The 27227-nt window shown below is 36.8% G+C and overlaps 2 protein-coding genes across 6 annotated transcripts in view; both read right to left on the bottom strand.

The window, feature by feature from the left end:
• The window catches only part of TMX3 (thioredoxin related transmembrane protein 3), a 535825-nt gene that overhangs the window by 471050 nt on the left and 37548 nt on the right, over positions 1–27227 (bottom strand). The window contains exons 16-17 of one of the 3 annotated variants that reach the window (XM_052704704.1): positions 21522–21616; positions 16249–20113 (exon numbers count right to left, since the gene is read on the bottom strand). The exons of the other annotated variants lie outside the window; for them this stretch is intronic. Of the exons in view, the coding sequence (XP_052560664.1) occupies positions 21560–21616 (57 nt within the window). The 3' untranslated portion in view covers positions 16249–20113; positions 21522–21559. Of the gene's footprint in view, positions 1–16248; positions 20114–21521; positions 21617–27227 lie in introns of those variants that run through there. 3 annotated transcript variants of the gene reach the window in all.
• Positions 1249–17217, bottom strand: LOC128091498 (protein-glutamine gamma-glutamyltransferase 5-like). 3 transcript variants are annotated; one of them, XM_052704699.1, is made up of 14 exons: positions 17131–17217; positions 15405–16034; positions 12768–12947; positions 12226–12468; positions 11194–11312; positions 10708–10836; positions 10299–10476; positions 9258–9390; positions 8197–8300; positions 7847–8089; positions 6840–7166; positions 5760–5917; positions 5357–5490; positions 1249–4392 (listed from the first exon to the last, which is right to left on the bottom strand). In XM_052704699.1, the coding sequence occupies exons 2-14, from the start codon at positions 15409–15411 to the stop codon at positions 2718–2720; spliced, it is 3630 nt and encodes a 1209-aa protein (XP_052560659.1). In that variant the 5' UTR covers positions 15412–16034; positions 17131–17217; the 3' UTR covers positions 1249–2717. The 3 variants fall into 3 exon arrangements, with proteins under 3 accessions (XP_052560659.1, XP_052560658.1, XP_052560657.1); XM_052704698.1 differs by lacking the exon at positions 17131–17217 and having other exon boundaries at positions 15405–16135; XM_052704697.1 differs by lacking the exons at positions 15405–16034; positions 17131–17217 and having other exon boundaries at positions 12768–15025.

The following is a 27227-nucleotide window of genomic DNA, read 5'->3' as shown; positions in this document are numbered from 1 at the left end:
TGTTAGGATTGAAAACTGAAAATATCAAACTGTAGATGTACAAGCCTACTTTAATTTTGCACAAAAATAAATTCCAGTACTCCTAAAACATAGATGGGGCAACTACAATGATGTATAGAAAATAGCATTTTTTTCATCTACACTGACCTAAAAACAAGTGAATAAATTTTGCTCAAGCATTTAAGTAAAACGCCTGAATTGAGTTTGAAATTGGAAATATTCTCCTGAATATTTGAAAACTATTCTTTCTGTATTCAATATCTGAGGATGGTAGCTGTCATGCTTCCTCTTCACTGGAGGAAGTCACTATCAGATTGCATTGCAGAAGTTATTGGTATACACTTTTTGGTATATTTTGTTTGTTTTTTTCTTTCCCTGAATCGAATGTAGCAGTGAAATTGACCTTCCTAGGAGACTGAAGCCTGTTACTAACACACTGTAGATAATTTTGTAAGTATTAGAATCATTTTGAACTTTGAAAGATTTCTTTTATCTTCTGTGGCTCTAGTTATAATGAACTCGATATATTTTCAAAAAAAATACGGTTTGGCATGTATAAAAAGGGTTGGGGAGTAAAGTTTGCAAACATTGAAGAGTCTAGTGACATTGAAAGGTTGGGAACAAATCTTTGGAATTCCTGGCACATGGATTCATGCTCCTTCTTATAAAAGAGAAAAATAAGAATCGTAGAATCATAGAGATGCTTAGGTTCTAAAAGACCTTAAAGATCATTGAAACATGACTAGGAAAACAGATGTGAAGTGGTATTCCATAATGATGTCATTGCAAATTACTATCAGCATGAAGAAACAAATTCTTACACCTTGTTTTGTTCAGTTTGGCCCCACTGTGGATGACAAGTTTTGCAAATCATGAAAGCAAAGGGAAAATCTAAAAGCTGAAAGCTTTACTGAATAAGGATGGCTTTTTTGTTTGTTTTTGTTTGGTTTGGTTGTTTTTTTCTTTTTTGTTTTGTTTTTTTGTTTTGTTTTGTTTTGTTTCTCTAAATGTCAGAATGAGTATTTAAGGTAAAATAAGAATTTCTTTTCACTTCAGAACCTATTTTGCAGCCTTGCTTTTGGACTTGACATGAAGAAAAAGGACACAGAGTGGAAAGAAGATTGCACACTGAAGTGCATCTGGAGAAATTTTCCCCCAAGTCTGAAAAGTTATTACAAGAAAACAACAACAACAAACCAAAAAGTAACCAAATACCAAGACAATTACATTATTATGTTTTTCCTTCTAAATTTCTATTTTTATTGTCAGGCAAATGTATTGTCAGCAAATGAAATTGTATAAAAAACAAGTCACAGGACTGTGACCACTGCACTACAGTTTCCAGGTAAAGATTTCTACCATACTCAGAATTGTTAAGTAATTGACACAGCTGATACATTCATAGCTAGCATTTGACACCACATCTTTTCAAATTTCCCATAGCTCAATCTCATCACAAAGCATAGGTGTGTGAACTACTGAGATACTACTGCTACATTACTGAAAATTCTACAGTACCAGCAAAATTATTTTACCAGAAGACCCCACTAATGCTTCCTACTAAAAATAATGGAGCAATAGAGGAAAACAATGGAGGGATGGGAGATGTGTCAGCAAACCCAAAGCTCTTGTGAAGAACAGACAAAGGAAAGGCAAAATTTAGGACAGTTCTTTTATGAGAATATGTTATTTTGATTCTAGAAAAAGTGGGAGAAGGTTAGTACTGAAATCATACCAATTAACCAAATAAGTTTTAATACATTTTCTTTCATTTAATTGTTCATTTGGGAGGGCTGAGTGTTGAAAAGAAAGGATGCCTCCTTCTCTAATTTCAGTCTGTCAACAAAAGTTCTCAAAAACAAAAGCTGTATTGAATAACGAAAGCACAGGCTTGAAATTAGAGAATTTCCCATGGGGTTAAATGCTGCAATATATAAAAGAAAAATTTGAGATATGCTGTACAAAAAACAGCTGTGAAAGCCAATAAATTGGCATTAGACATTCATTGAGCTTTTCTACTCTGGCCTTTTGTCCTGATACTGAACCAGTAATATATATAGAATAGTAATACCAGATCTATTATAATTGATTTGTTTTGTTTTGTTTTCTTGAGCACTCAGGTTGATTTGCTCCAATTTAGTTGTTTCATTACTTCCACAGTTCTCATTGCCTCAAAACTGAGGAAATTTGACTGCATGCAGAACTGATCTCAGTCAAGACAATATCAGGACTGGAGGGCCAAGGGGTGTTGGGCAGGTGGCTCTGCAATCATTGCTGTGATAGCAGAACTAAGGAAAGTGCATCTTATGCAGGGAGACAGATTTGCTAAGAGGGCTGTAGCCAAGGAGATTTGAGAAATACACAGTGCAGGAAATCAAGAAGAGAGAGAGTGAAAGCAGATCATTTATAAAAGAGCCTGACTGAGCAATCTAGTCCGATTACCTGCAGTGTACTACTGTTGTCGCTAAGGTTCCAGGGGAGAGCACGTTCATTTGTCAGTTCCACCGGACCATATCTCAAGGAAAATGGACATTGTATCAAATGCACCTCTTGGCTGTTGGCTAGCAGCCTGCTTTCCAACACATCTCAACTGCATGGATAAATATTCAGGACTATGCAGGCAGCTCTCCATCATCCTTTTCTAACCTTTTGTCAAAGCACCTGTGTGCAGGCTGTAGTTAACTCGCTTTGGTTCTTCCCCAGCATATTGCTCTCAATTACAGATATTTGCGTTTGAAGTAAGAGAGAGTGCTCCTGTTATTGGAGCTCCAAGGGGTATGGGCCCCAGAGCGGGTCAGAGCACTGCCAGTTGGGCGCAAGGTGGAGCGCGGCAGGGTGGCATAGGCAGAGGGAGAGGTAGAGCGGGGCAGGGTATTGTAGGCTGAGCGGGACAAAGTGTTGAAGGATCGAGACAAGGAGCTATAGGGAGGGCCTGAGAGCGTGTTGTAGGAGCCGCGGGAGAAGGGGATGTAGCTTGAGCACCCTGTGAGGTTCCATGTCGAGCGGGAAGTTGGAGGCCACATGGACAGGGAGCCTGAGCGGGTGGTGGTGGTAGTGGTGGTGTTACTGGAAGGTCCCCACTGAGGGCCACAGACAGAGCGAGACCCCGGAGTGCAAACGACCCGGGAGATGGAATGAGAGGCAGGGTTGCAGAGGGAGCGGGCAGTGGCAGCTGCCAGAGGCTGAGGAGTTGGGGGGGATGTGTAGCAAGTGGCCGATGAGTCTTCGGGGCAAGGGGTTGGTGAGCTCGCAGAGCGGACTCCTGTAGCTCCTACTGAGATGGAGGCAGGGGAGCACAGTGAGTGGGCTGCCGGGGGTCCCACAGGACGGGAGGCTGGGGAGCACAGTGAGTGGGCTGCTGGGGGTCCCACAGGACGGGGGGCTGGGGAGCCTGCCACGTGCAGCCCCACAGGAGTAGAGCTACGTGCAGCACGGGGTAGTGGAGAAGCCGCAGGGCAAGGGGCTGGGGAGCACACAGCATGGGCTACTGGGGTGCTCAGGGGCTGGGGTGGTAGAGTGGCTATAGAGCCACAGAGAGGCTGGGCAATGGGAGAGGGTGCAGAGCCACAAACAACATGAGAGAGGGAGGCCGCAGGCACTGTAATGGCTGCTGGCGGTGGCATGGAACTGCTGACAGCATGGGCGACTGGAGAGCACACAGGGTGTGATGGCAGATGGGTGGGAATTCCCTGGGTTGCTGTGGTAGGACTGGAGCCGGCCATGAAGTGGGTCAACAGGGCACTCACCGCATTGTTTGCTGGGACAGAGACAGAATAAGGCATGGGCCCCCCTCCGCCTCCAGGTTGCTGTGTAGGAGCAGACCCCGTCTCAAACACCACATGAGGCATAGGGGGGCCTGCAGGGTTGGATGTTGTGACAGGCATGGAGCTGTATACTGTTGGAGGCATCTGGGTACATGTAGCAGGAGGCACGGTCTCACATATAACACGGAAGCCAGGATCACACCCAGGGTCAAACATAGCATTGAAGTTTGGGTTGAAGCCTGGATTGCCGATGGAGTTGCATAAGGGATGGCCTGCAGGAAGGTACACGAAGTCGAACACAGGTGGTCCCCCAGGATTGCAGTTTGGGTTGCACACAGGGATACATATGTATTCACATGTGGAGTTGAGCCCAGGCTCCCCTGCAGGGGCCACCCCAGAGCTATTAACAGGCAGGGACCCGTTCTCACAGACCGACAGTGACCCATTCTGGTTCACAGGCAGGGAGCTGTTCTGCCCCACGTGGTTACACACTTCAGCCTTGGCACATCCTTTGCAGTAGGCAAACTTGTGGCATCCAAGGTTGGCTAGGAGCCGGTGGCTGCCCAACCTGTATGGTGTGAACTCCACGATGGTCCGTGCCTGCTGATTGGAAGCCAGCGTTCCCAAACTGCACCAACAGAAGGGAAAGAATTAGGATCCCAGAAAGCTCAGAGACCTGAAGCACTTGAAGATAACCTCACATTATTAGCTCTGATTTGCTATGACCAGTTTGCTCTTCTTGCCTTACTCCCCAAAAATCTTTCTGAGTAGAGCAGTAACCATTTCCTTCTGTCTCGAAAAGGGATTGGTTACTTCTACCCCATGGAAAACTCCCATAGTCAGTTCTGGAACTGTAAACCCATTCATGATACTCTCTGTGAATATGTAAGATTCTTTAATTCTTCAAAAACACAGTATCCTTCTACCTCAAAGATGTATTTGCTTCTTCCCTTTTCCAGTCATTGAAGTTGGATCAGGGAGCTCTGTGGCATTGAGTTCATTATCATTCAGTGAGAAGAATTTCTAATTGCTTCCCCTTGAAACTAGTCATACTTCTGTCAGTTGTCCTTGTCATGACGAAGAGCAATGCATATTAATGAACAGCTCCTCTTCCTAGGACGTTAGAGCATACTGGAAATTTGCAGTTTCCTGTGATTAACATGTTGTGAGCTTAGAATGCACACTGCTGTTTTTCACCGTCTTTTTCTAATTGTTTACGCATATGATACGAGTTCATGAATATTTAGAGGACTTCTTTGTAAACTCAGTGCTATTATAAGGGCTGGGGTACATAGCTAAAATCGCTTATGAAGAAAACAGTGCATTCCCCTTCAGATAGAAATTTTTAACTTGCACAGATTAAATTGTAGTGAAAATGAAGCAGCATTATATATTACTAATTCTAAATACTCCAATCATTTCAGGAGGAGTGAGTTTTCTAATGGAATCTCAAGGTAGTAAGGAACATATAGTCCTGTTCAGGTCCTACACACAAAAAATGTAAGAATTATCATCTTCCTCAAAAATATGCTGACCTAACAGACCTCAGTCAACTCTTAATATTACCCCATTTAAATAATTTATGATCTTACTCAATGGTCATTGGCTCTTTGAATAAACCACAGCCTTCTAAAGTCATTATGCAGTTCTTCATATCTTCCTGGAGAGGATTGCAGAAGGAGATCTCTGCTGTACACGGTACTTTCAGCCTAGGCTGACTCAATAGCTAGTTAAAAGAAAAAATATATATAAATATATATATATAGGCATATACATCCTAAAAAAATTAGCATGAAGTTAAATTAATGAGATCAAAAGCAGAGATTATTCCCCCTTCTTTCTCTAGGCTTCACTCTAAGTAAATATAAAATCACAACGATCCTGCTAAAAAAAACAAAAGAACCAAGAAATTTCTCTGCATTATACCTAGGAAGCAGACAGTAAAAATCCCTAAATGTTCCTTAGGTCATAAAGCTCACAATTAAAGCTCTTTACCTTAACAATAACAGGTGGCCTGTTGATCACGATATCTCTGCTCACCATCAGAACTTCTCCACACTCTGGATCTGAGACAGCAACCACTTTTATAATGTTGTGATCACTGAGATAAGGTCCATATTGACTATATGATACACACAGTGGAATTTTTTTCACTACAGAAAAAGATAATCATTATTATTATTAATTTGTCTAATATTTGTACTTTCCTTACTCATGAAGTTTAAGTAGCAATGACAATAGTTTAATTAAAAACTGAGTTGTTGCAGCATTTTTGAAATAAGACATAAATTTTCCTGGCTTGGGAAATCTTTTTTGCTGCTTTCATCATATAGCTGCACTCTTTTTAATTATTATAACTATACTAATGCAGTTACAAAGAAATGTTTATTTATTTAAATTTTGGAACTTTAATTCCTGTGTAATTCTTAAAGCAGTAATTGCAATATAGGCGAATTAGAGGTTGATAAAGGAGAATATAAATATCAGAAACAAAAACTTATAGTGATAAGTGATAAGTGACTTAAGTAAAGGGGTCTTTCTTCGCTATGAAACACGAGAGATAACTGTTGAAACAACTGCTTATGCTGTAACATGACTTTGCACTCCCCAGCATCCAATGTGTCTGGAAATAATCAATTCAGTGCTCAATTACATGTTTTACTCTGGCTAATATATTCTGGCCAAAGGAAATCTATAAACCATAGAATGCCTTAGGTTAGAATGGACCTCAAATATTGTCAAGATCCAAGTCCCTGTTTATGATAAACCTATTATAAACACAACCAATTCATTTGTGTGTTGAATATATCATATAGATTTGAACTTAAAATGATCATCAGTATCTTTAAACCTAGAGAAATTAGGTAAGGACTACAATTAGCCTGTTACTCTGTATGTAGCATAGCAGTGATTCATAATTGATTGTTCTAAGACAATTTGCCTGTCAGTATTTAATAGCATATTAATTTCATTTCTTACCAGCACTTAGAAGTCTCCACTAACCCTCAAAAGAAGCTATCTGTCTCCAGAAAAGAAGAGAGGACAGAAGAACAGTAGACAAATCCACCTTCTTACCTTCCCTTGGACCTAATGCAACGGTCACACTATCTTTCCAAAATTGATCCATTGGGCAACCATTGTATGTTATTATCTGTGCACACAAATTAAACTTCAGGTTTTTGGGTTCACTACGCAAATTTTCAAGCAACCAGAGTAGTTGGACATCTTCACCATACATTGGGCAGTTAGCCATCTTTAGCCTTGTGTTAATACCACTATCACTCAAAAATGGGTTTTTCAGAGATGATAACTCTCTGTCTATATGACAGTTGGAAGCATTGCAGTACCCTGGGTGAATTCTTCTGTAAGCTCGATAATAGGCTTCTTTGCTTTTCACAGAACCTGTTGAAGGAGATATATGATAATGAGTCCACTGGAAGTCATATCTGCCTAAATAATAAATATAATCAAATTTATTCCTCTTCTTTCCTGAAACATAATGTAGTAGTCTGGCACAGAAAAAAATGCAACGGAAAATGAAACCACAAACTACAGTAGTCTGAGTTCACAGAAGAATTGAAGGCCTCTAAAAGTAATGCCTCCTGTTTCATGATGTTAGCCCACAGTGTCAGAGGCAGATGTGGTATGGCAGTAGAGGTTGAACCTTACCATCAATATCCTGTTCTATTTTGTTGCCATGGGACAAATGGCAGCTGAAGGGCAATCCAACAGAATGGCTTCTGACATGGAAGTGCGTATGAAGCAAAGCAAGTTAATCTTGATTTTAAAAGAATCTAAGTCTTTTAGATTGTCTAAAATCCGCTAATATTCAAAACTAGAATACAGGTGAGACCAAAGCATGTGCACAAGAGCAATGGGATTAAATGGAAATAACTGCTATTTGTTTGGTTTTATTCATCTAAATATGCTTAGATATTGTATGAAGAGAAAGACATCTTCCACTTTCTCAATATGTTAGTAAATAAATAATTTTTTTAGATAGTTCTAGTAACTACAAATTATATTGATAGTTTTGATTAGCATTATAAATATCCTCTAATCCCATCAAAGACAATTCATACCTAGTTCATACTTGTAATTCCCAGTGATGTCTTCAAATTGCTCACTGCCAACACTCTTGGTAATTAGTTGTTGTCCACATGGCCAAGTGTCACAGAAAACTTTTGTTTTTTTGGCATTGTTTTGAGAAAGCCATCCAGCATAGTTTGAGTTCAGCCGAGAAAACATGTAATGACCATCGTAGTCCAAGTCCAGGTCTCCTTCTCTGATGCTTCGAACCCAAGTAGGACCACTGCAAGCTGAGCCTAAGCCAGCAAATAATAATATTATAGCAGGATGTAACTTGAGTTGTACAGAAACTCAGAAACATAAGCTGATGAAAAGCTGACAATTATAGCAAACTTTCAGTTACCTCTGCCTGTTTCCAGAGGTGTTGGATCCAGACACTGCCAATCACCACAGCATTGATTTAGATCTCTACGAGCCATCCAAGATTCATTCCAGCAGTGGTACCGCCTGTAGAATGTAGGAATATAGGATTAAAATAAACTCATCGTTATTTTCCGTGCTTTGCTATGGAGGAAGACCATAGTAGAGAGAATTTTCTAAGCAAATTAATAGCTCTGCCTTAGCACTGTTATTGACATCAGGGGACAGGAGTTATTTGCTTTTCTTTATATACTTAAGAATGAAAATTTGTACCAAGAACCTGCAGATCTGCTTGAAAAAAAAGCTTTTTATAGCCCTTTTTTTTTTCTTTTTTCTTTTTAGAATGTATCAGCACAGTTCTTTTGTTTAAATAGTCTATTTTCCTATTGTTTTCTACCTGATTCTTTAGAGAAAAGGCACACACTGTCCTAGGCTTTTTAATAGATTAACAAAGAACAAATCCTTAAGATTTAACTGCTACAATAGGATCTCACTGCTTTGGCATTTTGGTTTGATCTTATCTTTTTCACATGGGAAAGGTCAAAAAAAGAAAAAACACATTGAAAGTTCTTATGGGTGAAACTTAGATACAAGCAAAATTCAAGTACAGTTAAAACTATGAACTTGCAGGCCAAGGGTGAAAAGAATATCGTTGAGCCGAATTGTAATGTCGTAGTTACATGAACATGAATCAAAACATTAACAAGAATGAAGCAATCCACACTAAGAAACCTCAGAAAGACAACTTAAATCTCAACTAAGTGATTGTTACTAATGATAACGATTTCCATTTCATGATCTACTTTGTATTTTTACAGATAAGAGAGATGGCTTCTTCTTTCAACTGAAAGTATAAGCAGGTAGCATCAATTCTCAAAAGTGTGCCTCTTCAGTAATTGTATGCTTCTGAAATGCATTGATAGGAAATGATCAGCTATGCTACATCAAAGAAATAGATACTCCAAACTGCTAGATTTACTCAAGTCTTTCTATCACTTAGTTTTTGACAAAACCAAAGGAGCTTATTATTTATTTCTTATTTACCATAGCTTGTCCTTGCCACAGAGGTTTTTTCCTGTACAGTCAAAAATCTCATTGATACCAAGAGGATTCTCATTAGAGCATGGAAAACAGAAGTTCGTGACAACACGGCTTGGAATTCCCAAACACCTCATCACTATAAGGAAAAAAGTCTTCATAAGTCATCATAAATAGTAATGTCCTTTACTTATTTTATAAATGACTCTCCCATATTCTACTTTGCCATCATATGTTGCAATGTATTTGTACACAGTGTATATGAGGTAATATTTGATGTAGTGATTCTGTTTTCAAAACTTCTTGTCAGTGTCTGAAAAGTAATTTTAAAGACCCTACCAGGAAGGAATGGCTTATCACTCTTCCAGATTTAAAAAACAAACAAACAAACAAACAAACAACAGCTGCTGTAAATTCAGAAATATTTTGAGATCCTGCATTAATAAAACACCAGTAAAAATGTCCATGCCTATGACAAACAGAGTGTAGTGTTTATAGATTTGCTTGTAGAGCATCAACCTAATTTTCTTCATTGCAGAAACATGTTCAATAAGCAAATACTGTAATGTTTTAATTTTTTTTCCCATCTTTATCATATAGCTTACTGTTGCCTCCTTACTTGTAGCGTAAAAAGACTGTAGATTACTGCTTTTATGTTTTGTAGGAGACAGTGCTAGAGATCTTGTTCATGATCTGTGTTTTTAGTCATCCCTCAAGCCTCTTCTAAGGATAAATTTTTGCTTCCATGAAGCTGCATTTGCTCCGCGTTTTAATAAAAGATGCAGTAGAGAGAGTTACTTTCCATAAGGATCCAAGAAAAGACACTATCATTTCTTTAAATCTTCACAGCTTATAAGAAAGCAGCAGGTTTATAATAAACACTATGAAGGCAGACATTCCATATCAAAAGAAGATAAAATACTCAATTTCATTTCTAGTAAAACATTTATGAGTAATATGCTTGCAGTAGTTTTGGGATCAGAGTTTTCTGATCCAGTTTTCTTTCTCTCATTTTGGATAGATAGGTAAAAGCAGGCTGAAATATACCTGTGCACATTACTGAAGCAAGAGACCCACAGTACCCGTATCTGACAGGTCTGCATCTACCGTTGTACCACTGCTGAAGAATAGGGACGCTTCCATTCCAGGAAAATGGTTTTGTTCCCTTCAGGTAATCATTGTTTTCTGGAATCTTCATGATACTGTTAGTGGTATGGCTGCTTATCTAAAAAGAGAAAAAGAAAGGCAGTCTTTTCAAGTACTGGGCCATCTCTTCGCTCTCTAAGCATCTCACAGAAATATTGAAGATCAATGTTACAAGTTAATTTTTCCTGTGCATCTAAGCACAAAAACAGGATTTTCTTTGCTGCGCTAAATTATAGTGCAATTTATCTTTCTATTAAAAAAATGCAGTGTGATCACATCTATTAAGAGGTCTTGCACCACTAGATCTTACCATGTGGTTTACCACCATGCTGACGTGCACAGGGTCATTGCGCCAGCAATGGTCTCGATCAGAACCATGATGATAACTTGCACCCATGTCTAAAATCTTTAAGCAGATGTCCAGAATCCCATCTTCAAACTGCCAAAAGAGAAGTTAAGACAGACATGATACTCTAACATTGAAAAGGTATTTTTCTGGTCAGTACTGCAGTTTTTGTCTTCTCTCCAGTATCACCTTCTAAAATCAAATCTTTGAAGGAATTTCAAATATGATCTCTTCTAAAATCATATTAGGGTTTGCTTATTTTTAATTAATGGAATCATTTTTTATTCACATGCACAATTTTCTGCTTCTCTTTTTTCAAGGCATCCTTGCAGTTGTTTTGCTTACAGCAAAAATTTGCACACAATCAGCATATATATCTGAAAAAATATAGATAACATTTCATTTGTACGTATGTGGATGGCTGCTTCTGAACAAATCTTAAAAATGTACCTGTCCAAAGTGCCATGGTCTAGAGGTAATATGTTTATGAACTCCTTCATACAGTATGCCATGTTCGTTGAGAATATATTCTTCTCTTTGGGCCTGATTGTCCAGGTATACAGGGTCATCTGGAAAAAATGCAAGATCTATCAGATTATAGGTTCTTTTTTAACTCTTTTATATCTATTTCACTGGAAGTTCTTTCTTTTCCTATTTGTTTTAAAGCTATACTTTTAATCCTGTTAAATCCATTTTTATTTACTACTTCATTTTCCCTTTATTAGGTCTCATTTTCTGTGATACACGCAAATCACAGACTTGTAAATTTTCTTCATACTAAGCAGTTCTAGGAGTAAAGCATTGTGCAGTTAGAGTTGGGTGTGTAATTCTGATCAAATCAATGGACAATATAAATATTTGCCATGTAATTATTTTGGCAAGGTTCTACAAATTCCACAGTTTGTTGCCGCTCAGACTGGACTTACAGAATTTCATTCATATCTGTATTGTATTATTGTGTGGTGATATCTCAGATTTCAGAGAATCATGGAGTAGCTGAGATTGCAAGGGATCTCTGGAAATTATCTGACCAACTCTCTGCTTAACAAGGGACAGGTAGAGCTGGTTACCTAAAACTATGTCCAGATGGCTTTTAAATATCTCTGTCTCCACGGAGGGAGACTTTACAACCTCTCTGGGCAACCTACTTCAGTCGCCTGCACAGTAAAAGGTGTTTCCTGGTGGAATTTGTTTTGTTTCAGTTTGTACACATTGCCTCTTTTCCTGCCAAGCTACTGCAAAAGTGGAGAAAAAAAAATTATACTACATCTCTGCTGTAGCCAAATCAAAACACTGGCTTAAGACAACTTTGAACATTCAGGAGGAAAAAAAACCAAACACACAAAAGTAAATTGCTCTCTGTTTCATATGCTTTCTGTGATTCTATCCTTTATTCACCACTTAAGTAATTCATATTTTCAGCAGTTTTACTCAGCACTAGCATTTCTCTTAAAACTACCTCAATATCACAGGATTTCTCACCTGCACACCATGGGTTAAAAAGGACATAAAAATCTCCAAGACAACGCTGGTATGTATGACCACAAGAAGTGATCTGCATGTTGAGAATGTAACGGCCAAGGCAGGCATTGGAGGGAGGAAACACACTGATGTTGATGCATTTTGGCTGATGAGTTTTGTAGGAAGCACTCCAGCAGGTTTGATCTAAACATCTACCCATTGGGAAGGTGCATTTCGTCTCATTTGACTCGCAAGGCCTGAGGCCTGTTCAGGAAAATAAAAACATCTTCAATCAGGGTAAACAAAGCACATGCAAAAGACAAGTAATTTGTTTAGCAATCATTTGCAATGCAAAACTCCCAAACATGGATTTCTTTTTCACTTGTCACTTTCTTACAGAGTGAGAGAACTTTACACAGTAGAAGCACCGCCGAAGCTAGAGGACTGTCTGCTGTTCACATAGAAGGTGAATGAGCAGATAGTATTTATCACTGAAGAATATGGTAAATATAATATAGCAGAAAATGACTGAGAAAACCTATAGAGATTTTGGAAGTGACTACCTGTCTCCACGGTGAAAGTAGCCTGATCCACGGAATCATCCCATTCCCGATTATGGAAACTTGCATAGAAGTTGAAGGCTTGCCCTCTCCTTATTATCTGTCTGTCAGTTCCGAAGAAATGGGTGTTATGAATTTGGCAGTTGGAAGGACAGTTCAGGTCGACATCTCCAAGTTCAATGACTGCAAGATGGAGGAAGAAACATAAAGGAAAAAAATGACAAGTGAGGTGATCTGATGATGACCTCATCACAGGATGAGGTCAAGATTGTGTGAAACAGGAGATAAAGAGATAAAGATGAAAGAGATAATAGCTTTGATAAAAACAAACAAACAAAAAAAAAAAAACAGTAAAGAGTTTGTTCAAATCTCAGCAATGCTGCAAAACTATATAATGAGATACACATTCATAAAAGTGTCCTTAGAAGTTCACTGCTTCCTCTGCTTGCAGGTAGAAACTTGTATAATGCTTTGATTTATAAAGCTGTGCTACAAGTTTCACTTCTTTTCTATAGCACCTCTGCGCTTTATAAATAACTAATGTTAAAGGTTGTTTTTTTTATCTCTACTCAAAAGATTGGTTTTGTATTGTAATAGTCTCACTAACTGACAATATCCCACCTTCTAAAATAGAATTTATATTATATTTCAACCACAGCTAAACAGCAAACTTTTTTTACATGCCATCAATTGAGAGTTGGCATTTATACAAATAATAAAATAATAAACGGAATAAATGAAAATCAGAAATACATGTGTTTGAAAGATTAAATGGTACTCCAAATCAATTATGAAAAAATACGAATAAATATCACCTCCAAGTTTCAAATAATATTGAATGGGCATGCATATGTACATGCTTCTATCTATATTTCTCTGAATCGTAAAAAGTTTGGATACATTCATTTTATTACCCAAATCAAGACATCTTTGAGGAAATGAATGGAGAAGGAGATATTCACAAATTACGGTTTTTAAAAATTACTGACAGCCTATTTCAAATGCTAAGATTGTCTTGACAAAAATCTTGTATCACCCATCTCAGGCATCCTGTCTAGATATCAGTCATTTCCTAGGGGTAATTATGATCTGGTGCCAGAAGGATGGGTAGCAACATTCTTTTTTACTTATTTACATAGAACATGTGATTTTCAAAAATGTTTCAGGCTAATTGGAGACAAGGGGAGCCAAAAATTCTCAGCAGTTTCAAAAATTGAGCTCAATGAACTACAAAGACTTGGATGCTATTTTAATTCTGAAAGGTGAAGTTTGGTCTGCTGAAGTTGTAGAACAAGCAAACTAACTTCTATAGGTAAATTGTCACTAAGTTGAACAGACTCATTTTTCCCACATGGAATCAAGGGTGTATTCACATACAAGAAGACTTAAAGCTAAGTCTGTGGAACATGGGTACTTCTAACACAATCCAGTGGGATTTATCAGCATCACATCCTGAAGTAAATCATAATTGAAATGAATTGGAGAAGGAAGGTCTGGGGGAGAAAAAATTGATTTTTTTCCTTAAAACAAAATCATTAGATATTTCATTCACCATTGATTTTGATACTGAATTGGTCACTTAGCTTTTCAGCAAAAATAACAAAGAAAGCAACATAGGCATTGCCAAAGTGAAAGAATGCACACTATTCAAACCATATGAAAAAACAACAACAAAAAAAACACCCGCTCCAAAAAGCCCCAAACAACAACAAAAAAACACACACAGGGAAATGCATTGCGTCACTGTGGTGCATGAGTGCATCATACCTGCTGAACAAGAAAGAGTAACAGAATCACTGAAAATCTTGTATCTTAATGAGAGCTGTCTCATTAGCAAAGTGTTCTGGTTGAACAGAAAAGATTAAAAGTGCTTACAGCACACATGACAAATTCCTGTGGTCATGAATGCTGACTGAAAGAACCTAATAGATCCTCACCTATCCTCTGGAGGGTTTTATAGAACAAGACAACTACATTTCATTGACTCATGAATCCAGCTAAACTGGAACATCAGGGAGCTGAGATATTACATGTTCCCAAAGATGTTGTCTAAAGTCAGCCCACAGGTTACTTATCAGAGTTAATTATCACAAATGGATCACAAAGAAGCCTTCTTTAGCAAAGTCAGCTCAGAGAAAATACTAAAGGCTAATCAATTTCATATCTCAGTTAGGTTTTTGTTCTGTGATAGAAACCCTTAATACCAGTCACCCAGTTCCCTCTATCAATTCACATTTGGCATTAATTCCAGAAACTGTACTTCAGATTGATCCTAGCACTAGAGTAGTGGAAAGTAGAACTTTGTGTTTTATGCTGGAAGTAAAATATACTATTTTTCATTCTCAGAGAAGACTGTTTCACTAGTTTTTCTCCATATTTTTTTTTTTTTTTAATAGATTTTCTATTTTAGGAAAAAGGGGTGTTTTTATCTTTTCTTTCTTTTTTTTTTTTTTTTTTTTTTCTTCTTTTCCCAGCAGTTGCTTTTTTTCTAAGTTCTCATATTAAAAAGTCTAAACCATAGAAGTATTTTCTTGGCTTGGTTCCGTAGCAGTAGTAGGTAATTTTTTACTATATACCCACACCTGACTAATTCCATTCTCAGTCCTGAGTCAAGTGATAGTAAAGTTTTGAAGCACTCACCTTCCATTTTCCTTCTACATGTACTGGTATCTGAAGCGCAGCAGTGACAGAGGTACCTGCTCCTCAGCAAGAAGCACCGAAAAGTCTGTCTGATCTCCTCTGCGAACCAACCTAATTTCCTCTCAGTAACATTTATATTCACAACTAAAAGGCTGTCACACTTATTGCATCAACAAAATACCAGTTTACAAAGAGGCCCCACCCATGTGTCTACTGATGCTCATAAATGATTCATTTTCACTTCCAGCATTATTAGGGAGAGTCCTGTGGCTGAAGGGAAGGAGAGATTTTGTACTTCACCTGTAGCATGGAACTCTCAACATGTCACAGCTCGGAGTTTCTCAAAAATATTTCAAGACCAGGGTGATTCTGAACACAGTTCAGCACAAGCTGTAATTTTTATCCATTCACAATTCCCATAAGTCTCAGCACCCAATGGCCAGACACCCATAGGAAAACAGTGAAGAGCACTGGACTCAAGCTGAATTTAAACTCTCTTTATTAAAACTCTAGTGGACATTTTTATTATAATATAAACAAAAATCCCAGCTTCCAGAAAGTCTGAGTACTCTGCTCTACCTCTAAGTGGAGATCACAGTATAAAAAACGGTTGCAAACTTTTCAACCAAACTGTAAAAGAAACAGAGGAGCTGCATTAAACGTTTTTGAAGTGGACATTAAAGTTTAATCTAAAAGCTACAGAATTTATTTATGCTTTGTGCATATTTACTTGAAAGCACACAGACAGTTTCTCAGCTTGTTCCTTTACTCTTTCCTTCCCCAAAAGTTCTGAAAAGCATCTGAAGTTTTCCAAGAGCTTCCGTGAACAGAAAACATTTACATATTTTGATACAAAGTAAATTGTTTTATTTACATCCCAGACATATTTAATACAAGAATACAAAACAAGACTGTTCTCTCTGCTTACTCAATGATGAGGACATCAGCTGCAAATAGGAGAGATGGATTTAAATTTCCTCTACTAAAACAAGAATAAGCATTTTTAACAATTGTTTCTTATCCTCCTTATGCCTTTCACTCTGAAAATTAAATCCATGAAATACTACTAAAATCCCTCCAGATGAAGTTATGCTAATTTGGATTAAAAAAAAATAAAGAACAAGAACAATTAATTGATAGGAAAATTACAGAATGACTGAAGTTTGGTGATTTGGATAACTGCCTGGATTCTAGCTGGATTCTAGTCAGTTCCTTAAGAATGAAACAGCCTAACTTATCATGAAACAATTAGTAAGCATAAGTTAAGCTCATGTCTAGTGAAATAATTTCATAGAAACTAAAGCAAAGAATCTGTGTACCAGCAGTTATTCTGGACAAGAGTTGTTGAAATTATTATGATGGATTCATTAGTAAGTCAATACAAGTCAATACAATCAACATCCTCATATTTGAAATGTGTAAATGTTTGGCTATCTCACTGGCAGCTATGAAAATATATGAGGATCCTTAATATATATTTCATTAATCATGAAAAAGTACATATCTCAAAACTGTTATAACAATACCAAATATCTTTTCCTTAGTATTTGTCATTTGACAAAAAAACAACACTATTCCATAAGAAATTATTTAGCTATATTAGAACATGATATAGATGTAAACACATAATCAATTTTAAATCAACCAGTAAAATAGGAATATAAGTTTTCCAGTCTTTCAATGAGCATCTACTTTAAAATATATAACTATACTATGGTCTATTTACCAGGAAAACTGATCTTGATGCATCTTTTCAGGTGACAAAATGATAGTTCCAGGCCTATAAGTAGAAAATGCCCAAAGCAGGTTACACTTTCCAAAAATATATTAAAATCCCCTCAGATACCTCTCGTAGTTCAATTACTTGTCTATATATTATTTTTTTTTTTGGTAAATGAAAGCCTGTGACAAATAAAAGAAAACAAATAAGCTTCACTAAGTTGTTGCACCTGTAGGTTCAAAGAGATTTAATTAAGAGTTTAAAATAATAAAACACTGAATCAGAAGCTGAACTTTCTGTATGGACATGAGTCACTAGCTGTAGTAAATATGCTTGTTTGGATCCTTGAAACTGCTTTGGTGCCTATCTGTCTCTGAAGAATCGCTGTGCAGATACCCAGCCCAATATCAGTCTCCCAGATGCCCAGGCTCTTGCCTACCTGCAGTTGCAAAGGCATCCAATTTCTACTGCCAGCTCACAGCTATCAAACTGGTTGGTCTTCTCACTCAAGCCTGAGTCCCAAGTGCCTAGAGTAAGAATCTTTAACAAGGTAAAAAATCATAGCATACTAGCCATCTAGGCGCTCTCAGTCTGTTTTTATCCCTCTTGCTTTCCAAGCCTTGCATCAAATGAGTTGGAGCGAGATCATTGAGGCAACAGGGCCACTGACCTAAAGAAAGGGCTGTGGGAGACTGAACACTAACAGGAAATAGTGATATGCATTACGGAAAGGTTTTGCCACCCAGCTTATGGCCTCTCTAAATAGCTGATGTGCCCTAATTGCTGACTTCTCAGGGAGCTTAGTCTCCTTCTGAACAGAAACAGCTTCCCTCCCTGCCCAGCAGCAAAGAGCACCAAGCTAACGCCAACAGTCCATTAGTCCCAGGACAGCATGCTTGTTTTCTTTGCTTCCATGTCTTTCCCTTCATGCAAGCTGTCCTCTCCCCATCACCACAGTTTTTTATTATACATCCAACAGCCTCCCAAAATGCACAAAGAAGTCTGGAGGCTCAATGCAGGCCTGGAAATTCTACAGATTAATAGAACATTAATGAGGTTTTAGTCTAAATAGCTTAATTTCAGGAAGTGGCTATTAAATTTCTCTAAACATCTTGGCTCTGTACAAGTACCTATAAATTTATGGTTTTGAGAGAATTTCTTAATACATGGAGTAATTGCTACTTACCATAGAATGGACTGCACTTGTCTTTTGTAATAGTTTCAAAAATATATGACATGCATTAGGGTAGAATGACATGCTGAGCATTGAAAAAGTCAAGTGGTGTGCCTGCTATGGCTCAGGAATCTTCATTGCTTTCAATTGCCAATTATGCCGCTAGGAAAGAGCAAGAATTGACGAAGAGGACATTGCAATCACAAAAGGATCACCTGTGAACAGCACTGATGCAGTCTCACAGTATTATTAATATATTTGAACACAAGAGTGAAGTCACAGCAGTCAAGTATCTAAGACATCCTTTCAAGAAAAAGGAATACAAAATGACAGCTGAACAAAGGGAAGAATACATGCGAAATGTGATTAAAGTGTTTTGGTGAGAGTATTGTCCAGTGGGATACTGACACAACTACAGTGGTTACAAGATATTTTAGCTACTCAGCCTGAGGACATGTCAGTGCATGGCCCTAAAGTTCCCTCTACTGCACTAGCCTTATAATTGTATTGATTTGATTACCTTATTTATAAGGTGTGCACCTAATTAATAATGGAGTTCATTTTAAACTTATCTTAATGAGCTTACACTTTTTCAGAAAGAAGTGACAGAAGACAATATTACCTGCAAAGTAGGAATATTTGAGGAAGTAATTAGCTGGTATGAGTATTTTCTGCCAAGGTTTCAGGAATATTTGAGAAAGGGAATAGGGAGAAAAACAATTGTATGCCATAAGGTAACCCTAAAATAAGCATAAATTTGTTAGGAATCCACGTACAGTACATCTGATCTTTAGAAGCTTCATACTGCAAGGGCAGTAATTTTTCAAGAACATGAACTCTTTAACAGCACTTACCCACAAGTTTCTTAAAAGTTATGTGTCACTTTGCGATGGGGATCCCTTTCATTAAGGAACCCAAAGGCACTGGCTGCTACTCTGTTGAGCGTGAACAAGTATTACAACACTCTATTTATAGATGAGTTCGGAGTAAGAAATGTTTCAAATGAAGCCCTAGACAAGAATCCAATGTGTTTTAAGATGCACGCAGCACCTTTGTCTTTCTAAAAGCTGGAGGAAATTAGTAGCATTAAATAATTATAGGTGGTTTCTGAAATAAAACCACCAGTCCTCATATGGAGAAATCAAGAACTTCAAGGCAGCTCCCACCTGAGCTCCCATCTGAGCTGGTTTGCAGGAGATCCCCATGACGAGAAAGACATCGAGACCCTGAAGCATGTCCAAACAAAGGAATTTAAGCTGTGAAAGGTTTGGGAAACAAGTCTTATGAGGAGTGGCTGAGGAACTGGAATTGATCAGTCTAGAGAAGAGGAGGCACATGGGAGATGTTGTTGTCCTCTACAACAATCTGAAAGGAGGTTGTGGCGAGGTGGGTGTTGGCCTCTTCCCCCAGGTAAAGGTGATAGAATGAGAGGGAATTGCCTCAAGTTTGTGATAGAGAAGGTTCAGGCTGCGTTTAGGGAAAATTTCAGAAAGAGTGGTGAGGCTCTGGATTAGGCTGCCTGGGGAAGTGGTGGAGTCATTGTTCCTGGAGATGTTCAAGAAATGTGTAGATGTGGCACTAAGTGACATTATTTAATGGGCAATATTGGTGATAGGTGGACAGCTAGACTAGATGATCATCAGTGTTTTCCAGCCTGTATGATACCATGACCTGCCTTGCATTTTGTTGGAGATGTTTGTTCTCTTCCATCTTAGCCTTGTCCTGGGCTTATGTTGATTGTCAGCCAGTTCCTTTTCTTCATTTGATAGGATGTTTTTGCCCAGTATCCACAACGTTGTTGTGTAACGCATGTATCTACAATATTGAGTACATGCAGAACATAGAAAGGTCAAGCAATTAGAAGGTGCATTTAATAAGAGGAAGAAACAACATCATTTGTGTTTAAGACATCATGTCATCATATTTAAAACAGAACCAAGCTAAAATACCAGTCTGAGTCATACCACAGACCTGATTTCTCTGCTTAACCTTCACTCTGTATTACTTCCACTGTATTTTTTTTGTTTGTTTGTTTTTGTTTGCTTTTTTTTTTTTTTTTAATTGGTTCTTTTAACACATACTTTAATAACAGTAGCAACGGTGACTGGGTTAACTTCATAGAAAAAAGTTGTGAACATTGCACAAACTGAAACAAACAAGTTTCAACAGAAATAAAAATTTGGTTCATCTATTAAAAAAAATCATAAGTTAAAACTGGAATTTATAATCCAGTTATTTGTCAGGTTGAGTACACTGAGCACTGTAAGCTCACTTTCAAATGAGTTTTTTCCCAACTGCGTTAAAAACGAAAGTGGAATAAGAGAGTAGTACTGTAAATTCCAACCCCAGCTCACTGCACAGTAACTTTCCTGCACAGAGAAACCTAAAAATCACGGGCTTGTGATTATAACCTACAAGTCTAGTTGCTAAACAATGAAGTTCTGGATCTTTTACCTGGACAAGCTATACTAAGTGGAAAAAGATTCCGTTTGAACAGTGCAAATGCAAAGAATGAAACAGAGAGGGATATTCACTGAATTGGATCATGGGAGGTCTTCTGTTATCCCAGGGAACATAAGTTGGCTCCCATTCTACTTCTTAATTTGTCTTCAAATTTTAATGAATGCTTGCTGTATAAAAAATGTATTTTGCCCAGTAGTGATTTTTCCTAGATTTTCCTTTAAAGTTTCTTTATGCAAGACCTAGAGCTCAGGATCCCAAAGCAGAGAAAGAAAAAAAAAAAAAAAGAAAAGAAAAGAAAAAGAGAGAAAAAGATGGAAATATTTACAATAAAACGATCTTTCGTTTTCACTTGGGGACAGTCCAATCTTAAAAACAGAAACGAGATACAAGATATTCTGGCACTAACAACCTGAGCTCAGTAACTGTCTTACATAGTATTTTCAGGATTTCTAAGATTTCCCATGAATTATTCATTGTGAGGTTTAAAAAATGCAGTTCCTTTCTATTTTATTTTAAGCACCTGAGAGTGAAAGAACCTAGAGTTAAAATTAACAGGAAGAAATTCTTAAAATTCTTTGTCCAGTTTCAAATATCTATACAGTATATCTTCCACATTTATAAAATATGGTATATATAGAAGATATTCAAAGTTATATAGAAGGTTTACAAAGGGTAAGGAAGACCCCATGGATAGGAGATGCAAACCCAAATTATTTTATTTTGTATATATATATATATATATATATATATACACACGTACATTTAAATACAGACACACTCTTTCTTCAAAGAGAAATATTACTGTTTTCTTGTAGGCTCCAATACTACAAAGATATTTCTGGGAGATGGTGGGTGCTGTAAAGACACAAATATATTTTAGATTGTTTGCAGCTAGTGATTTCTCTACTCATTCAGGAGTTAATGGACAGAATGCTCGGGTGGACAAACTAATGAATTTGCTGGACCATCACGCAGTGGTGTGGCTCTAATGACATTTGCATGAGCTTTCAGAGCCTTCACAATGGTGGAGGATTAGGAACAGGTTTTAGTGAACTATGGAACGTCCTTTGCAGGAGTAGAGGTACAGAGCAAGGTACAGAATGAAAGGTACTGAAGCAGGACATGGAGCTGGAAGGTGTGGTTGAGGTGGAGGCAGGCAGGGTGTAAGCTGAAGACAACTGCTGCTCTCAGATGCTGGATCTGTCTTTGTGGATTGGTTTTGTACATGTAATAGGCTCCATTCCACTTTTTCTTTCTCATGCAGCACAAATTTTGTTTTTTTTTTATGTATTGTTGCCACTAGCTCATTACCATGTCATAAGGAACTCTGCTCAAACACTAATGGCAGTGTTGGAAAGACGGTCAAAAACAAGCCAAGGCCAGCATACAGACAATTGCTGTCTTTCTACATGAAGCACTATATGTTTCCAGCTCCTGTAAAAAGCACATTGTACATACCTCATATGAGAATTATACAGCAAATAATTCCAACTTCTTTACAAACATATCTGTATAACCACAAGTATAAATGCCAATACTTTTGTTTGAAGGCTTCCATCTCCATTTACCGGAGATTCCTGAGCCAAAAGGCTTTCTTTCCTTCAATAAACAAACAAACAAACAAACAAAATCTTGATTTTGTTTGAGATGTCTACCTTTTGGCAAGATGACCCTTGATGTTTCATTTAATACCTTAATACAGAGCACCTACCACTGATTTTTAAGACAGTTCCATAGTATTTTATCTTTTCCCCAATCGGTTTTTATATACATTTCAGTTTATACCTATAAAGACTTACCAAGCAAAATCATCTTCAACATATTCTATAAAAGTTATATGTGTTACTGTTTTCACAGCATTTCATAAAAAGATATCATAACAGATGGAATTACCTTAGCTCAACTTATAATCAGAAGCAATATACACAGGAAAGCCGTAGTAGATGTAGTGCAATTGTATTGGCAAAGCACTGTTTAGTTACCCTTGGTTCAGCATCAATTAATACTATTAAAACGTAGAAATTTGAAAAGCTGCTAGTTGTTTTGGGGTTTTGTATTTATTTAGCAGGATGCAGTACATAATGTCATTATGTTCACTAGAAGGAATTTTAGTCTAAAGGTGCCTGCTTAATCTAGTCATGCTTTCATTCGTCTTGAAAATTGGCATAGGACTGTATCCCTTTTAACCACAAATACCAGTGATTCGGATATGACTGTCTGAGTAGTTTCCCATTGCATTTACCCAACTTTTTCACATGAGTAAAAAAAATCTTAATACTGAATTATTCATTTATGAAATTATTTTCAGCAGAAAGTAAGGAAGATGGTCTGCTTTCCTATATTTTTATAGTTGTTTTAATAAATTTCTAAGTGCACAAGTCTCCCAAATTTCAGATGTTACAGACAGATAAACTCAGCTCAAAGCTTTCATGCAAGCACTTTATCAGAACAGAGAAAAATACTTCAATAACCCAGTAAGAGAAAAAAAAAAAACCAACAACAGTGGAATGACAAGTTAATTGCATCATGAAAATAAGCAAGGAGACATCTACACACCCATATTTCAAGCAGCACCTTCCAGTTTTTCTGGTCTAAATAGCACTGTACTTTAAGGACTCACGAAAATGCTTTGGGCTAGTTTTTTACATACAAGTGTGGATTCTCTACTCGTTAAAGTTACAGCAGCTATAGATTTGGTTTGCTGTCTTTTCAGCTAACCAGCTGTCTTCAGTAATATCTTTGTCTAATATTACTCTTTCGATATACGTTTTTTTTTCTTTTAAACATCAAGTTTCTCAGTTTCTGTAAAAGGAAAATAAATATTCATGAGATCCATCACAAATAATTTTGCTCTCCTTAGAAATCAGTAAGAATATCAAGTCTATTCTTTGCTGGTTTCACATTTCATGCGTTAGAGAACGCCATGCTAACATCTTTTACAATAATCCAAAATGAGTCCTTTTTTCATAAGAACACATCCAGCTGAGCTATAATTACAGTGAAATGTGCTGTCATCTTTCCAAAGAATAGTAATTAGGGATATGAGCCTGGAAGTCTTGTATGCTTATGGAAATATTTTTTCCTTTACAGCTAATGATCATCCAAAGAGAAAAATCATTAAAAGGAAAATGGCAAAGGGTGTGGATAGAGACTGTCATCAGCCTTGTGCACCAGTTCCAAACTCAGTCTTCTTCCTTCTTAAGAGAAAATGTGAGGAAGAAAAAGTTAAATATATTCATCCCTCTTTGGGGAAGAAAATGAATTCATCTAATTTATCTCGTATTTTGTTATTGGTATTATCCAAGGACAAATCATCCATGTTCCTCTCCATTTTTTGATTGAGAAAAACATCTCTGAATTAGACTATCCTTTTCACGTGGAGCAAATAAAGTCAAAGACTTCCTTTGTAAAAAGTAACCATGTATCTGTCATAATAATTTAAATCAACACCTAAGAACCCTGGAATGTAAGTACCTATCTCTGGAACTAAAAATCATAACAAGCTTCCTTTTTCTCTAACCAGGCCATTTTTTAATACTTGTATGCTAGTGAGAACTAATTGCAAGAAGAATGAGAAAGATCCTCTGGTTTTATCACTATTCCACTGGAAAAGGAGACTACTGCCTAATTAAGAAAAAATATTTCCTTTTTTTAAAATACTTCAGCCAATTTTTATTTTATTATTATTATTATTTAGAATGAATAGAGATGAGAAATCAGTTTAAAGTGATTCCTCTTACAAGCATTTGTTTTTCTTCCTGAAAGCAATAATATAGTTCTGGCTTTGCATTTGTTAACCAATACAGTGCATGAAAAAAGCCACAGGCATTTTAAGACACAAAGCAGCACACATTTCCATCAACCTTACCATGATGAAGCAGGTTCTTACATATCCCTGCACTGCTCGCTTTGAAGAAACTCCAAAAGTGAGATGCCTGAAACTCATGATATAAGAACTCTAAAAATGATAGGACTCCACAACAATACAATTTAAACAACAGCCCAGTAAAACTTTATAAAAAGATACAACACAAGATTAGAATAATAATGTGTCAAAGCATTATGCAAGATTTGTGAACACCTTACAGCTTGCATTAAGTTCTACAAGCAAGCTAATAACATGGCTCATGGTTTAATCCCATAACAATAAACAGTTATATATTTTTTTAACTGTTTGATGTCTAGCAAAGAAAACTAATTACAAGGGTATTCTACTTTATCTGTGTGCAATAGCAAACACTTTATAAAAGCCTCATGCACAGAAAGAAGAGATTCAGCCACATCTGAGAGAGGTGCTAAGTCTTTGCTATCTAAAATTCGTCATTTACCATGGTCAACAGAGCATTCCTGTAGAGCAGGTCCTACATTTATACCAAAATTCCATTTGCCTTTATCAAGACATCAAAGGGCTTCCAATCTCAAAAAACACAGGGGCAGATCTGGATTTGACTGGTTTGAAAACAGAACTGGTTTGTCATTATGACAGTATTTAAAAAATTATAATATACTTTATGGACAAACACATCATATATTATAGAATATATGTTATGCTAGGACAAGTACATACTTTACCAGTCTTTTCCAATACTGAATGAATGTTCAATTCCCAGTGCCATTTTTGCACCTTTGTGTATGTAACAAAGCTGCAATAGACTTTCCACACTGAAAAACAGGTTTATTAAATCTTTTAATTTAGTAAATTCAACATATCCCTGAAATACTGCCTATGTACCTTACTAAAATATGTTCTTCACATAATTTTCCTGTACATTTTCAATCCCTAATTAACACTTCAGCAAAACTATAATGAAGTTAAGCATCAGTTACTTGGTTTGGATTCTTGTAATCTGCCAAATGTTAGATAATGTGCCCAAGTGTTGATACATATAATCTTTCTTTGATTGTATTGTGAAAAATCTGCATTTAAATCTGCATTCTGCTACTGTATTATACTTTGAAAAAATATGTTATGACAACTTACCAGCAAATTACAAAATACACAAAATTTGGATATTTCTGGCATGTTAAGAACTTCATTTTCTGAAACACTCAGCTGACACTCTTTCAACTTTGTTTTTATAGATAACGTTCAGAAATTCTTGGAGTAATAAAGCTTAAAACGAACTACACAGAAGATAAAAATAGCATTCTTCCTTACCAGACATTATTAACCTGAGTTTTCCTTCCCACACTTTGGAAAAGAGAAATTTAAAGAGATGGAGCAGTCAATTTATTGATTATCAGCATGTAATGCTAATTAGATTGTAAACTAGAAACCAGAATCTAAATTTAACCTCTCTTTCTCTCTGTTTTTTTTTTTTTTTTTTTTTTTTTTTTAAATGCGACACTGGAATTAAATGTGAATCTAAACAACTAGAATAAAAATTCCCTTTTTAAAAAAGCTGTGATACAATAAGTCCTGATTATAAACAGAAGAGAAAAAAATGTACCCTAGTAAGGCACATTGTCGAACCCTGTGGTGACTTCCCTGTCCACTATGACTACTATTCATTTAGACAGTGGAAGCTGAGAATGTTCATAACACAGAAAACGTTCAAGAAACCAACACAGAAATAAGCATTACAAGAAAAAAATACAAATAAAACCTTTCACTATTTCAAATGCTTATATTATTTTTCCAGTAGGTGTTATAGGTAAGTCATACACTTGTTGTTACCTGATTGCTATGTGTTTACTGAGCTGAGTTTACTTCAGCTGAATAGAAAAATATTGAATCTAATAGCTATTTAAATATAGTTTACCTTGTTTTACTGCCTCCATTCAAAATAGACAGTTGAAGAGTATTCCAGTATGGAGACAAATAATGTGTTCATGGAAGGGCCACAATAGGAAAAGAAATGCATGAAGTTGCAGGTAGCCAAACTCCCTGGAAGAAATTATGACTGGTTTGTGATTTCTTTTTCTTCTTTATTTTTGTTTTGGAAATGAAATCTCTTAAACATACTGCAAGTCCACTTGGAATTCCAGAGCAAAATAATTTTTAAGCAAAATTACCATTCAGATAAGCATTATAATCATTGTCTGTCTACGGTAACATGTTATTTTGGGTTACTCAAGCAAAAGATCATGATGGTAGTCAGAGTATATTAGAAATTTTTTTAATAAAAATCATATAAATAAACTGGTGCAGACAACCTGGCTCTAAAACTATTACATTGGATTAAGCCTCTGCCAGTTAAACACAGCATGCATCGAACTACAATAGAGCTGAACTAAACCCATTATTCATTACAGTAAGAATACAATTGCTCCATTGGAAAGGACCTTCAAAGATTATCTAGTCCCACTATCTGACCACTTCAGGGCTAGCCAAAAAGTTAAAGCACGTTATTGAGCACATTATCCAAATGCCTGAACACTGACAGGCATGGGACAACAACCATCTCTCTAGGAAACCCATTCCAGTGTTTGATCGTCCCTACTGCAAAGAATTTTTTTCCTAACA

This window comes from Tympanuchus pallidicinctus, unplaced genomic scaffold (genome assembly GCF_026119805.1).
Source record: "Tympanuchus pallidicinctus isolate F22 unplaced genomic scaffold, pur_lepc_1.0 scaffold5, whole genome shotgun sequence".
Lineage (NCBI taxonomy): Eukaryota > Metazoa > Chordata > Aves > Galliformes > Phasianidae > Tympanuchus > Tympanuchus pallidicinctus.
Note: the sequence above shows the minus strand (reverse complement) of the source record. Positions and strands in the feature narration are given on the sequence as shown.